The 13,808-nt window shown below is 36.9% G+C and overlaps 2 protein-coding genes across 8 annotated transcripts; both read right to left on the bottom strand.

Annotated features, from left to right (window-relative positions):
- Positions 1-314: 314 nt before the first annotated feature.
- LOC131336124 (uncharacterized) lies at positions 315-4,541 on the bottom strand. 2 transcript variants are annotated; one of them, XM_058371818.1, is made up of 5 exons: positions 4,358-4,541; positions 2,452-2,523; positions 2,037-2,203; positions 1,495-1,606; positions 315-868 (listed from the first exon to the last, which is right to left on the bottom strand). In XM_058371818.1, the coding sequence occupies exons 1-5, from the start codon at positions 4,394-4,396 to the stop codon at positions 641-643; spliced, it is 618 nt and encodes a 205-aa protein (XP_058227801.1). In that variant the 5' UTR covers positions 4,397-4,541; the 3' UTR covers positions 315-640. The 2 variants fall into 2 exon arrangements, with proteins under 2 accessions (XP_058227801.1, XP_058227800.1); XM_058371817.1 differs by lacking the exon at positions 4,358-4,541 and adding an exon at positions 4,061-4,132.
- Positions 4,542-5,749: 1,208 nt separating this feature from the next.
- On the bottom strand, positions 5,750-11,969 carry LOC131336114 (sister chromatid cohesion 1 protein 2). 6 transcript variants are annotated; one of them, XM_058371791.1, is made up of 12 exons: positions 11,613-11,969; positions 9,937-10,201; positions 9,801-9,838; positions 9,676-9,719; positions 9,155-9,216; positions 8,642-9,063; positions 8,266-8,377; positions 6,786-7,227; positions 6,618-6,654; positions 6,428-6,449; positions 6,185-6,317; positions 5,750-6,091 (listed from the first exon to the last, which is right to left on the bottom strand). In XM_058371791.1, exons 1-12 carry the CDS (start codon positions 11,734-11,736, stop codon positions 5,990-5,992), a joined length of 1,803 nt encoding a protein of 600 aa, XP_058227774.1. In that variant the 5' UTR covers positions 11,737-11,969; the 3' UTR covers positions 5,750-5,989. The 6 variants fall into 6 exon arrangements, with proteins under 6 accessions (XP_058227774.1, XP_058227777.1, XP_058227772.1 ...); XM_058371794.1 differs by having other exon boundaries at positions 8,642-9,045; positions 11,613-11,959; XM_058371789.1 differs by having other exon boundaries at positions 6,185-6,332; positions 11,613-11,926.
- Between the last annotated feature and the right edge of the window lie 1,839 nt (positions 11,970-13,808).

Here is a 13,808-nt window from a genome sequence, read left to right as displayed (position 1 = left end):
TGTTGTGGTTGTGGGTTATGAACTCAGAAGTCTTTCACAGATTAATTTCACATGGTTTCTGTACTACTATGTTTCTTTTGTTGGGTGTTTTTTTCCTTGATCTTTAAAGAGTTTCTCGGCAATCATATTTCTTAACTGATGTCAAACTTTTACTTCAAGGAAAATGATCCATTAAAAGTTGTTCTCTTAAAATGTGTCACTCCAATAAACTTTGAAGAGATAAATCACTAGAGAAAAATAGCTACTCCATATTCTAGTCATAAGAGAGCATTTTGTAATCCACCAAGAAAACAAAGGCTTTAAGGAAAAGGGACTGACGATAATTTGAATCTTTTCTAACCTTGAATGAATGTATAAGATCCTTCAGAATCATAAGAAGTGCAACAAATCTATCACACTTGGTACAAAGAGATCGGCCCCAAGGCTAACTGGGCCCATTTGGCTTGCAACAGAGTCCAGAGATGAAAAGTACATACCAATCCCAAAAAGAAAAAACATAAGAAAAACTAACCAAAATCTTGGCAACCAACAAACTTTCAAGATCGGCCACAAGACTTGACATGGAAATGCCACCTTTTTGAGTTACAGGAGAAATAAGCAAAAGCTTTGGCTACGAATTCGTATGTAACTCCAGCACTCTTCATGCTTCGATCAGTTCTGCTTTCTCCTCTTCCTTCTTTCTCCCTTTTCTTGTATCCATACCACCCTGTTTTTGTTGCTCAGCCTTCTTCTCAGCTCGAATCATGGCTCGTCTCACGCGTGGACGCAGTTCCCGTACTTGTCGAGGAGGCATCACGTATGGTTCAAGAGGCCTGTCGCTAAACGGGTGCTCACCGCCAGCAAATATCCTCAACTTCCTGTCTCTGTCCTGCATATATAAAAAGTTGCTTCAACAAATAAATACTAGCATTCAATAACCAATTATAGGGTACCATAACTAAGTTTCCCTGCACCTCCAGGGGAAGCATTTTTTCCTCAAGTGAGCTGAAAATCCATTAGATCGTAACTCCTCTACTAGAGATGATTAGTTTTGGAATCGGTGAGTGAAAAAAATTAAACAAACAATGTTCTTTGGTGTGAAATCAATTACATCAAAACTGCCACTAGAAGCCAGTAACCCGATAATTCTGTCTAAAATTGTTCTTCGGTGTAAAATCAATTATATGAAAACTGCTGCTAGCATCCAGTAACCTGGTAATTCTGTGTCTAAAAATTAAACGCATTCTAAGATGTAGGTTCGCCATACAAAGTATTGTAAGTAATTTATCAGAGTTTTCTTCCTTTTTATATTTTCTCGGAATAATGTTCATTTCGTTATAACTTATTCACAAGATGCTATTCTACAAAGCAGTCCATTCTACATGATCTGGACTCGAGGTCAAGAAAGTAAAAATAGAAATTGAATTCAGTTGAAAAGTAAAAATGGAATCCAAAAGTTCAAATAGATGTAATTAGGCCTTTTAAAAGGGAAAAGAAGGATGCAGTGGAACTTACATCACGCAATTTGTTTCTCGGAAGCATGCGCATGACAGCTTTGCGAATAACCTCAGTAGGATCCTTTGCCATCTGATCTTTTAAACTTCTTTCCTTGAGATGACCCACATACCTATAAGCCAAAAATAGTTCACTGTCAGGCTAGAAATTCAAAATAAAAATGACAAAAAGCAGGGGCATTCAGCATTTGAATGAATGGTACTGTAGGACACTACAACAGTCATCTACCACTGTTATCTCAGCATTGGAAACTAATTCTTCATTTTTTCACAACTTTCAAATTGGATATGAGTTACATGACTATGGAAGAACTTCCTAGAGAAAAGTTATCAAAATTCTGCAGCATTAAAGAAGAAGAAGAAGAAGAAGAAGATGAAGCAACCATGGCTCTTGTGATTCTCACTACATTTCAATAACAACATTGAATCCGATAAGGCAACCATTCTTTACACACACACACACACATATGATATATGTATGTATACATATATATATATATAGTTATACACATCATAAGAAGAATCAGTAAATATGTTACTTGCCCAGTATGCCAGTGATAAACCTTGTCTGTAAGTTTCCTCCCTGTGACACAGATATCCTTTGCATTGAGCACAATGCACATATCCCCATCATCGCGATTAGGTGCATATGTTGGCTTGTCCTTGCCTTGAATCACAGTTGATATTTGAGATGCTAACCTTCCGAGGACCTACATGACAAGTCACAGTAACAATTGGATAGCGGTAGCAAAAATCCGTGTATCAACACAGAAGGGATAATTTACAACACAGATTGCCATCGCAAAGTTTTGCATAAAAAAAAAATTTATTTAGTATTTACCCTGTCATCCTAATATCGCAAAATCAGTTGAAAGACTGCCATCACCCTACGTAATCTTGAAGATGCACAACGTAAGAAAAGAATAAGGGAAAAAGGAGAAAGGTAGATAATTCAGACCTGGCCTTTGGCATCAAATACTCTCCATCTCAGACCTTCCAAATTGATACGTCTCAGGCCAGCAAGAGCTCTCTACATGAAGAAAGAAATTATGCTCATTCCTCCCTTATATCAATATATATCTCAGCAACAATGATAAGTGAGTCAAGGCAGAGAACATAAGCTTGAAAGTTAAATCTGTTCTAGTGCAGTAAATAATAAGTACACCAGTCATCAACAACCATTATCATAAAGAACTTGTCCCACTCAAGAAGTGATAAAAGGAAACGTTAGGCTGACGTTAGCATCTAAAAGACTAAAACTACTTCCTATGCCGTTGATATGACATGGACAAAGAACAACTATGGTCAGCCAAAGAGCAACATCAGAGCTTGTACGCTAGCAAGAACCAAAAAACCAAACCATGAGAGAGTATCCACAAAAATTTACAACTTCAGTGTTGTTTTGGAAAGGATGATCTCCATGGAATTCCACTTGTTCCAACTTCCAAGTACGAAAATGGACCATAATTGGTAAAATTGGACAATATTCTTGCCTGGCATGGAGGGATTGCCCATGACAAGGGACTCCTCCAGATTTTTGACAAAAACACTCAACAATAACTTCATTTTGAAGTACGAAGAGATGCTATTTTCTATTTTACATGGATCCTTTCAAATGTGTAAAATAACCATTTCGATACTTGAAACTCCGATAACAAAATCGGATATGTGACAGACATTCACGTAGTAAGCAGATTTTGTAAATTGAGTTTACTATCAACTATGCACATAATTCCTACGTTATGCATGAATTGTCCCAAGACACTTCGAAAAATTTGTGAAAGTAACGAATATATACTAAAAGAATAAGAAATTTTGGATGTCCCAGTGTCCTTGACAAAGAAGTTGAACAAATCTGACAAGCGCACATATAGCTGCACCTGTGTCCAGGTAATACAGGTTGTTTTGAGAAAATTCAACAAAAAATAACATGAAACATGGGATATTTATGAACTTCATAGAATTAATCGGACATCTCAATATGTTTGCTCTTGTCGTGACTTCAGAAAATACTGCAATATTAGATGCCCTAAAATAAAGAAAAAGGAGGAAGAGGCTAATGCTTTGCAACCCATCAATGCTTGAAAACCGAAACTTAGGAGCACGAAATGATGACACTGTATCTGAGGTTTGGCCCAGCAGAGACTCCCGTTTAAAAGCTGACAAAACATGCATAAAATAGAATCCTGACGATCCCAACAAAGGACAAAAAGCAAAGGGCAAGAACCTGTTCAGACATGGGGAAAAAATGTAGGGGGTACTTCTATCATCTGAAATAAACTCATTAAACAACCCCAAAAAGCCATTTAAAAAGAAAAACAAAAAGCAAGCGCCTATGAAATACTCCCTCCGTTCCAAAATGATAATCCCCTGCGAAAAGACATGCAGTACATGATTTTTCGAGTTTCTGCGCACCAAATTAACAATCCCAGTTATTTCTTTAATTTGGTGCGAAAAAATTCATAAAGTTATGAACGGATGTACTTTATTTTTTTATCCAAAAATTGCACGTCTTCTCGTATAGGACTATCACAATGGGACGGAGGCAGTACAAAAGGACAGCTTACAGACATTACAAAAGTAGCGTCAAAATCTTTCGTCGATTCCCTACATATGCAACTCATTCAGCATATTCCAGAAACACCTAGCATTCTCTCAAAAACAATCAAATAATCTCAATTGCAGAAGAGTTTTAATTCTATTAGCAGAGAATGACAGAAAATCACACTTTAGGTTGCCGAAAATCTGATCTAACAGTAAAGGTTTTCAGTAGAGTTTTTTTTCACATTTCTTCCCTCTGCTTTCCCAGCAACCAAACAGTAATTACTACCCACACACTCAACGTGAGAGAGAGAGAGTCTTGCCTTCAGGTTGCCACTAAAAGGTTGAGCTGCCGTTGCCATCACTTGAGGCCCCCCCCAAATTTCTCTGATTCTGATACGATCGATTAAGAGAGAGAGAGAGAGAGAGAGAGAGAGAGACGAACAAAGAGAGGGAAGAGAGAGAAGAAGGAAGTTAGGGCTGGCACGAAGTATTCAGATTCGCAGTTTCATAGATTTTTAACCCACAACTTCTGAATATTGGAGATTTACCCGGACAATACTTGCGAATGTTACATCATTGACCCCATTTCACTAAGTTTTCATTCCCTTTCTTAATTTGCCCTATTTGAATTTTTTCGCGTTTTTCTAGTTTTGTGCCTAACTTCTGTAGATTATTGATTCTTTTAGATGAAAGAAATCGGAAAAGTAATACTCTCTCCTCTTACCCAAATATTTTCGAAAATATCCAATTTAAGAAAAAAGCCCTAAAAAATCCCAAAAAACTTAGTGGAACAAAATTGCGCGGTAATTTTCCAAGAGAGTTACCTAACGGATTCAAGAGGAAATGTTGCCTCAATCTATCAATTTTATAGGGAGCTGCTATTCGCAACCCTCTATTTTCTCCCATAGCCCGTTAAAAATTTTCAATTATACTCGACAGTTAGTTACCGAAATTGAGATATATTTTCAGCATCCAATTACCGAAATATAATATTTTTTTCAACAGCTATTTACCGAAAATGTATGTTCGGCAGTTGTTTACCGAAAATTGAACATATTTTTGACATGTAGTTACCGAAATATAATCTTATTTTCAACAGCAATTTACCGAAATGTTATTTATGATTTTCAACAACCATTTACCGAAATGTAATGGGTTATGAGAGAAAATAAAGGGCTACGAATAGCGGCACCCATTTTATAATCACTCACCAATGACGTATATGTCAATGCGGTAATTTTCCAAGAGAGTTACCTAACGGATTCAAGAGGAAATGTTGCCTCAATCTATCAATTTTATAATCACTCACCAACGACGTATATGTCAATGCAGTATATGATAGCAATTGGGGAATGGTGTTGTGCGCAACACCGTGCTGCGCACCTCCGAGCCGTCAGATCGTGCATCCGACGGCTCGAATCTCACCTCACTGCACAGCACCAACCCGAAGTCCCTAGCCTAGAGTCCTCCTCGTTTGTAATTGTTCATGGTTAGCAGTTTGCTATCATGCTTTTCCTAAATTAAAAAAAACACGAGTTTCTTATCTCAGTACCATAAGTAGAGTAGTAGCCCAGTGGTAAACACAAAAACCTTGAAGGCTATGTTTTGATTTCTAGGATCAGTAAGAAAAACCACCTGAAACCTTAACGCCAAAATCCCTTCGCTATTTTCTTCACAAATCGCTTTTAAGCCGAAGATCAAACATGGCCTACGAAAATCCGAGTAATGAGCATAACATAGTATTCAATCAACCCTTGTTTGTAAATGAACCAGCTAAACAAGATGAAGATATATAAAAAGCCAACAAAAAATCGTACATAGCCGAAAATTTAATTTACAAAATCCTACTCGCCTCCTAATGGTTATGTTAACAACTCTCTATATACTTCCTACGAGTTAAATACAGATGGAGCATACAGCTTGGATCCTAAAAGCTACAAAAGTACTTGAGATCAGCTTTCACAAGACTCTTTCAACTTGGGAGTTTCCAGTATTAGTATGTCTTCATAGGGTGCTTGTTGCTTCACATCAACATACCCTCCGGTTTTCAGTGCCTGCAAAATTTTCATTACGTACCCATGTCATGCGTATCATTTTTGGTAGATTCAATTAGAACACAATGGATGACCGGAAAGGAAACAGCATACCAGGATCTCATAAAACACCCTTGCATTTTCACTCTTGGTTTTGCGTTTAAGGACCTGCGATAAGTTCACTACCGCGTCTCCTCCTCGTTTCTTCGTCTTCAGAAAGGTTCTGCACAGGTACCTTGCCAGTGTTCTGTTCACCAAAAGCCTACAAAGTAAGAATAATTTCTCGTACAAATAACAATAGGAGCTTTGACTGCAGAAACAAGAGAAAACGGCATTAGCCACACCACAGCAACCTACCTAGTTTCGATTGACCATTCATCTGCAACCAAGATAAGAGTCAGGTAAAAATGTTATGTGAAGCAAATACATGAATATATAAATTGCCAGGAAAAAAAAATTACAATAAATTGGTATTATCTTTTCAAACAGAAAAAGGAAGTAAAAATAGCAAAAACTAGTTTGGGGGAATGGAATCAAGTGTTCTTACTTGTTTCCTGGTTATCTCCTTGACCTGAATTTGTCACCTGAAATAGATTTAATAATCCAATAGAAAAAATAAGACAAAACAACAATCGTCAATGAAATCTCTGTTCATTCTTTCAGCATAAATTACAGTTAAATTCCCCAAGATAACTAGATATAGTTTTTGTATTACCTCATTTACCAGGCTGGTATCAAATTCTGCATCCGCTTTTCGAGAAAATATTTCCTCTGTGTTTTCAAATGAGCTTGCCAGACCCACTGTGTCTAAGATGGTACTATCCCGTACGTCATGCAACCTCAAAGAAGCCGAGCAAGTAACAGGTGTTGAAGGAGCAATAACCGTATCATCTGGAGTTCTATGAACAGCTGGGGATCCTATTTCCCCTATTTTTTCAGGAGCTTCCACAGGTTCGATGGCCTCTGGGCTCTTCAATTCCTTCTTGGTTGAGAGAGATCTGAGCTCTAATGAAAACTCACAATGAAACAAAGGCTCCAAGAAAGTGTGAGGCAGATTGGCGATTTTATGTGTTTTCCAGACGAGGAGGGGTGTATAAGGAGCTTTCTTCCGTTTAGAAACCAAGTCACTTGAGTCGTCAATGCTTTCTTTAACTAACCTGTAGAAATGAAAACATTGAAAAGATGTAATAACATGTGGATTTTTCAGCACATTCTAAGTGTTATATCGTACTGATAAGAAGGTGCCTCCTGGCCTCCTGGGGATGTCCACTTTCCGTCGTTTACAAACCAAGTCACTTGAGTCATAAAGTGTAATATGTTTCAAATTCCATTGCATTACTGGAATCAGGACCTATTCCATGTAATCTACTCACAGTCTCAGATATTTTAGTCCAAGTGCTAAGATAATCAGAATCAGAACTGAACCCATGGCTAGAATCCAACACAACAACCGAAGTAAATCAGTTTACTCAATGTGCTACAAGTATCTGTTCGGATCAATATAGTAAGAGTATTCCTTTCTAACCAAATTGAAAAAATAACTGTCAACTGTTTCTATATTGTTACTAGGGATCAAATCAGTAAACTTGAAGTCCCATCTTGCTTGACCTAACTGATTTCAGGTAAGTCACCACATTTGAGTCATTGTTCAGTGTTAACCTTAGAACCCAGTGCCTCCTAGGTGGTTGTGATAAGCTGCTTCAAAGTTCTCCAATGTTGCAAATACAGAAAACCTAAACTCCCTTGGTTAAAAACTATACATGATTTAGATGTCATCCACAGTTCTCCAAAAAAGTAATGTGCATTTAAAATCATATCCTTGAGAAAATAAATTTCAAAACTAATTAACTAACTTAGAAAATTTGAATTATAATATAGTGTCTTAGACTTGTGTCAAGAATGAAGACCATCACCTTGACATTGTCACCCCTCATCATTAAAACTAACAGTTAAAGGCCATTACAGGTAAAAATACATTGAAAAAAAAAAACCTAGCCTAGAATACCCAGTTCCGCTAAGGTTCTTATTTTTGAAGTACTTATTTTTCGCAGACAGGTAATTCTCATTCTCTCACAGTGCATCACCTTTAATTCAAAAAATAAGTATTTATTTGAAAAATAAGTACTTCTTTTAGTAAGTAGAACACACCAAGCAATTTGGAATCACCTTTAAACAAAGAGATTATTCTCACATACTTGTTAGGCAACACAATGATGTCATCGAACAAACATTTTCTCTTTCTTGAGACCCGAGCAGCCTCCCTGGCAGCTGGAGTTTTAACCACCATAAACTCTGGTGTAGTAGCACCTGCATTACCAGGAGAATTTTTCATCAATAATAATTTTCTGAAAGACTATATCTCCACAAATAAATATCATAACTTGAATTTGAACTTCACATGAAATAAAACCAAGAAGAGTCGAGGTTTTGCCGAAACAATAAGAAAAAACCAGGGCTGATAGACTCAGCCCTCTACTGACTGAGGATACCAGTTCAAAGAGACTCTATCCAATGTTCATTTCCATCAAATTGTCAAACGCATGCATAATTCTCATTCTAATAATTATATACCTGAAGCGTTGGGGCACTTGGATTGGGGAGTTACATCAATGGTAATAGATATTGGGCGGTCTTTCATAATACTTGGACACTTTCCGGTTTCGGGTAATATCTCTTCCGCGGGCCTTAGATGCTCTGCATCCATATTTTGCTCTTCAGCAAATGATTTCAAAGTATCCGGAGATTTCTCCTCATCAATACTAACATTTTTGGCATTGCACATCTCTGTCTCCTCTATTTCAGTGCCATGCTCCTCACCACGCTGTCTATCCAGGTCTGGTTCTTCATCAAACTCACAAAGTGACATAGGATCCAGACGGTCTGGCAGTGAGAAATTATCGCCTCGAAGCTTCTCTATGCTTGCTTCTGAGTTGGTTAAATAATGTGATTGGCTTCCAACCACATCATTTCCCATGCTGTAAGGTGAAAGAACACTGGAACAGTGATGCACGTTATACTTTCAACCAGCTCAAAGAAATATAATTACAGCAATTCCAGCAATTAGCATGAGGAATTTTGACGTACTCTTCAACAGGAGTGTAAGCTGTCAAGCAAGTTTCAAAATGTTCGGCATCCTCACAAAGAAACTGCAAATTGAAGGGGGGAAAACTAAATAACGCATTTCAAACAAAATTTTGATTACACTAGCAGTAAAATCCAATCAGATCGGCCTATATTCCAGGGTGTTATAGTACATTCAAATCAAATCATTGTGTTAAAATTGAAGCTTCAGGCAGGACTTGAACCTTGCACTACTATTGAACGCTTGCCATCCTGGCTGATCAGTATTGTAGTGCACAACACTCACGAGGACCCACTAAACATATTTCGAAAAGAATTTCATAAACGGCTATAAACAATTTGACCTATGTGTGCCAGAAAACTTAATTATAGTTTCCCCTTATTGGCACCACATATACTCCACTGTGAAATGCTAAACATGTCTTTTTACCAAGTAAACAGAGTGTGAGCATCAAAGGGCTTGCCCCCCTGTTACAAGAAAGACACTGTAAAAGTGTAAATGTTGCTGCATACATGATGCATACCTTGTCCAAAAAACAATCTTCACTGCCCTCATTTCTCCGCACATCTGTTTCATACAAAGGCAAAAAAAATATGTTGAGACATATCAAGTCAAGATGCTATAAAGAACTTAGTGTACTTTGAATACCAGCAAGCACGATATCTTCATCAGGTCTCACGGTATTTCTGTACAAATTGAGAAACAGATAAGAGGTGGTCAAAAATTAGTAGCACAAGATATGTAAAACTCAAAACACTTGAACTGACTCAAGTACATAGCTCACCCGCTTCCATCTTCCAGGATCTGCAGATCAAAAGTATCAAGTTCTAACCTTTCTGGTCGGGTGATAGATAGAGATGGTGCACAAATGGCCTCAATGTGTATGTTTGCTTTTTTCTTACCCGCAAAATCCTTGATTTTTACGAGTACATGACGGCAATCATGGAATAGATACTCGACTTTCATTGAGTATATCCTCACAACACCCAAGAGTAGGTATCCTAGTACTCTATATGAGACAACGGGAACTTCGTCTGCCAATATCTTTTCTGTGTTAAGGAAAAAAGAAGAAAACCGATGAGGGAAGGCTGCCAGAAAGAGTAAGACATTAGCAACTGCATGACACTAATCATTCCTACCCAAAAGCATTCAAGTTTTCTATTAAAAAATGACAAGTGTTCCAATGAAGTTGCCAGGTGTCCACTAAATTCAAAGCCAAACAGGTTTGGTCCATTTTTAGATGCTAGGGTGACGTACGACTGATCAATAAATGCCATGCAAAGGAAGATGCATATCAACGGTCCAGCACACAGTATTTTCTTCTGACCGTACTTCATGTACCATAACTTATAAAGAGTAACTAACAAGAACCAGATAATGAAACGCTGGATGCCCCCATTTTAGTACCTCACAATCAACCCGCATCAGTTAATGCTAGGAAGGATACGTCGTGTATTTGTTTAGGGTCAAATACATCGATTCACTGCTATATTTATTCAATGAAACCCCATGTGCCCAGATAACTGCAAGGACATTAGCTAGAAACAAAACACACGGGGACCCAGCTCTATGTCTAACCCCACATTAAAATTTATGGGAGGAAGACTTCTCCAATGACTCATAATTCAATAACAGTGAATATTCATCATATGTGCTCATGGAACATTTACCTACACCTAGCCATATAGGTTGTTCTTCTTACTTCTCAATGTTCTCCAAAACAAGTTCAATTGTTCATGGTACCGTGCGTTTGCGATACCGAGGCTAACTAGTCAACTCCTCTCAGTGGTCTATGCTCAGTTTCTTTGGACCCATTTCTTAACATCACAACAAATGTACAAAACGTTTGTTTTCCCCTCACTTTTCTCTTGGCTACGATCCCTACCTGACTATCGATCAGCAGCCACTTAACTAGAGTCTCGCAGTAATTTTACACTAGTAAATTAGAGCAATCAAAACTAAAGTGTATGGGAAAGGTTTCACATACTTCATGAATCATTGGAATCTTCAACAAGGAGAGTAACAAACGCAATAAAGCAGCCTCACAACAAATATAAAATTCTCAAACTACATTAGAAGCCAGGAAATAAGAAAGGGAAACCCAAAAAGGGCAGCAAAGTATTTCCCAAACTAGACCAGCAGAGAACTATTTCATCCATTAGGTCGACAAAAAATGCGCAAATCAGACGATTTCAACAAGAGAAACCGATTATCTATAACCTATAGAACTGAATATAAAGTATTCACGGAAAACCCAAATGCTATATTACAAATTTATGTGCTAAAAACAAGTTAAAACAGTCGCAAAACCAATAAAAAAACACAAAACGAGAGAATCATAAGCAAAAATGAACCCCTCTCAAGTCCAGCCATTTCTTCATTTATATGCTCACTTCAACGTTCCAGCACAAGAAAATCAGCATAAAGCTTTAAGAAGAAAAGGGAAAAATGAGGGCTCACCGACAGAAGAAGAGATGTTGGTCTGAGCAACTTGGTCTTTCTTGACCCTTTTGAGACAATGGGCAGCGACCCATATGGTGCCTAAAGTTCCCTTTTTAGATAGCAAGCACTGGGAGTAGAACATGTCTGTCTGTCTGTCTCTCTCTCTAGAGTCAAATTTGGTTTAAGAATAGAGGAGATTGGGCTAGTTTTGGTGGGCATTAGAAGGATTTTGAACTAGTGAAGCTGACATGGAGGGAGGGGTGGAGTTGCGGGCGGTTTTTATGGGAAGGAGAAGAAGAAACGGTCGGCCTGAGCATAGGACTGTAGTGAAGGTAGGGAGAGTCTTGAAGAAGCCTCAGAAAATTACTGATGATTAAAAGAAATTGGGAATAACGAATAGAGTACCAAAGAAGTCGACAAATTCATGGATTTAATTCCATCCTTCATGGGTAACATAGGGGGCAGTGGAAGTCCAAAGGAAAACAAATTTGAAAAAAAAAAAAACATAGATATAAATACGATAATAACCTTTTCACTTTCGATGTTTTTCTTTTCGACAGATATGGGGTTGATGAAAAATTCTGACCAACAGCATTGCAAGTAGCTTTGTTTGGTTCGGGTTTTGAAAAAAAATTTGAAAAATAATAGGGGTAATTAGTAGAGCAAGAAAGAGAAAGAAATGGTAGCAGTAGGGAGAATCTAAGGGGTATTTTTTGAAAAAAAAAATTGAAAATGGAAGAGAACAAGGCATTAAATTATTACCGTAAATTCTCTGAGTAAACGGTATATTCATAACCAAACAGTACGAAGGACCCAAACGGTCCGAATAAAAAAAAAAAAACAAACAACAATAAGAAAAACACAAATAACATAAATAAAAATTCGTCAAAAATTAACAGCCATAGTGTTGGAGACTATTGATCTGCTCGTGAATGTAACCGGAGAAAGTAGGAGAAATAATATCAGCCGTTGAAATAGGTTCCGAAGAGAACTTGAATCCTCATTTAAGTAATTGTTTTTTTTTCCATAGTCAGGAATAAGATATCAGTGACTTAACTTGTTATTATAATACGATGAGTATTTGATATCGTTTTATCAGCTTGAACTAAAGAACTCACAGCACAAAGGGGGTGTTTGGAAGCTCTGGTTTTAATCATTAGCACGTAACTGGAAAGCGTTATTTTATGACATTGACCGAAGATTTAAATTGTATGATTCTCAAAATATATATCATTTTTAAGTACAATATCATATTCAAATGTGCTATACTGCTATTACATATACTATCACTTAAATAAACTGTAACAGTCTGTCTGTATGTATGCATGTGGGAGGATTGTGATTTGTGATTGTATAGATAACATTTCGATATCAAATTAAAGTAAGGAAATTGACTTATACATTCCACTCTTTACCACAAACACTCCATTTTTTGTTCTTATTATTGTGAATTTAACTTTTTACCCTTTCATAAATTCACTTTTTCACATACTAAGGGCCAATATAATAAATTCACACTAAATAAAAACAAAAAAAGGAGTGTGTGTGATAAAAAGGAGAGTGTAGAAGTCAATTTCCAATACATTTTCTATCATTGAGTTTTCCAACACGTAAAATCATGTAAGGACGAACTCATAGCAATCATGTTGTGCCCCAATATCTTTGAATAATTCCTCTCACGTGGAGGGATCCCTCATAATTTCATACCAAAAAAATAATAGGGAAGAAAAGATGAGTGTTTTTTCTTTTTTTAATATTTTTTTAAAGAAAAAACATTTTATAATCTAATTCATATAACACTTAAAAAAGAAATTAACACGAGTGATGCATGGCAAAAATTGTGAATAACCGTTTCTTTTGTTTTCTTAGTCCATCAAAAATAATTCCAATTTTTTGTTTATAACGTGCACCCTCTCACTCGCTCACTCCTTATTTACATCAATCCAAAGTACATATAAATAGGACTTGATTCCAATATTGCATCAATTGAATTATTAAGAGAATTGACTAATAACCAATTTGGGAATATTGGCAGCAAGTTGCCAGAGTTGGAAGAGCAATTGGTTTTGGGGGGAAAATAAAAATAAAATAATTAATGGAGAGGGGGAGTTTTTTTTTTGGTCTTTTGTTGGAGGGTAACAATGGAAATTGAAACAATTTCGGAAAGGGCAAACAAAACAAATTTTACCGACAGTGAATTGCCAGCTTTTCAAT

The sequence above is a fragment of the Rhododendron vialii genome, chromosome 8a (genome assembly GCF_030253575.1).
Source record: "Rhododendron vialii isolate Sample 1 chromosome 8a, ASM3025357v1".
NCBI classification, from domain to species: Eukaryota; Viridiplantae; Streptophyta; class Magnoliopsida; order Ericales; family Ericaceae; genus Rhododendron; species Rhododendron vialii.
This window is presented reverse-complemented; position numbering and strand designations above follow the sequence as displayed.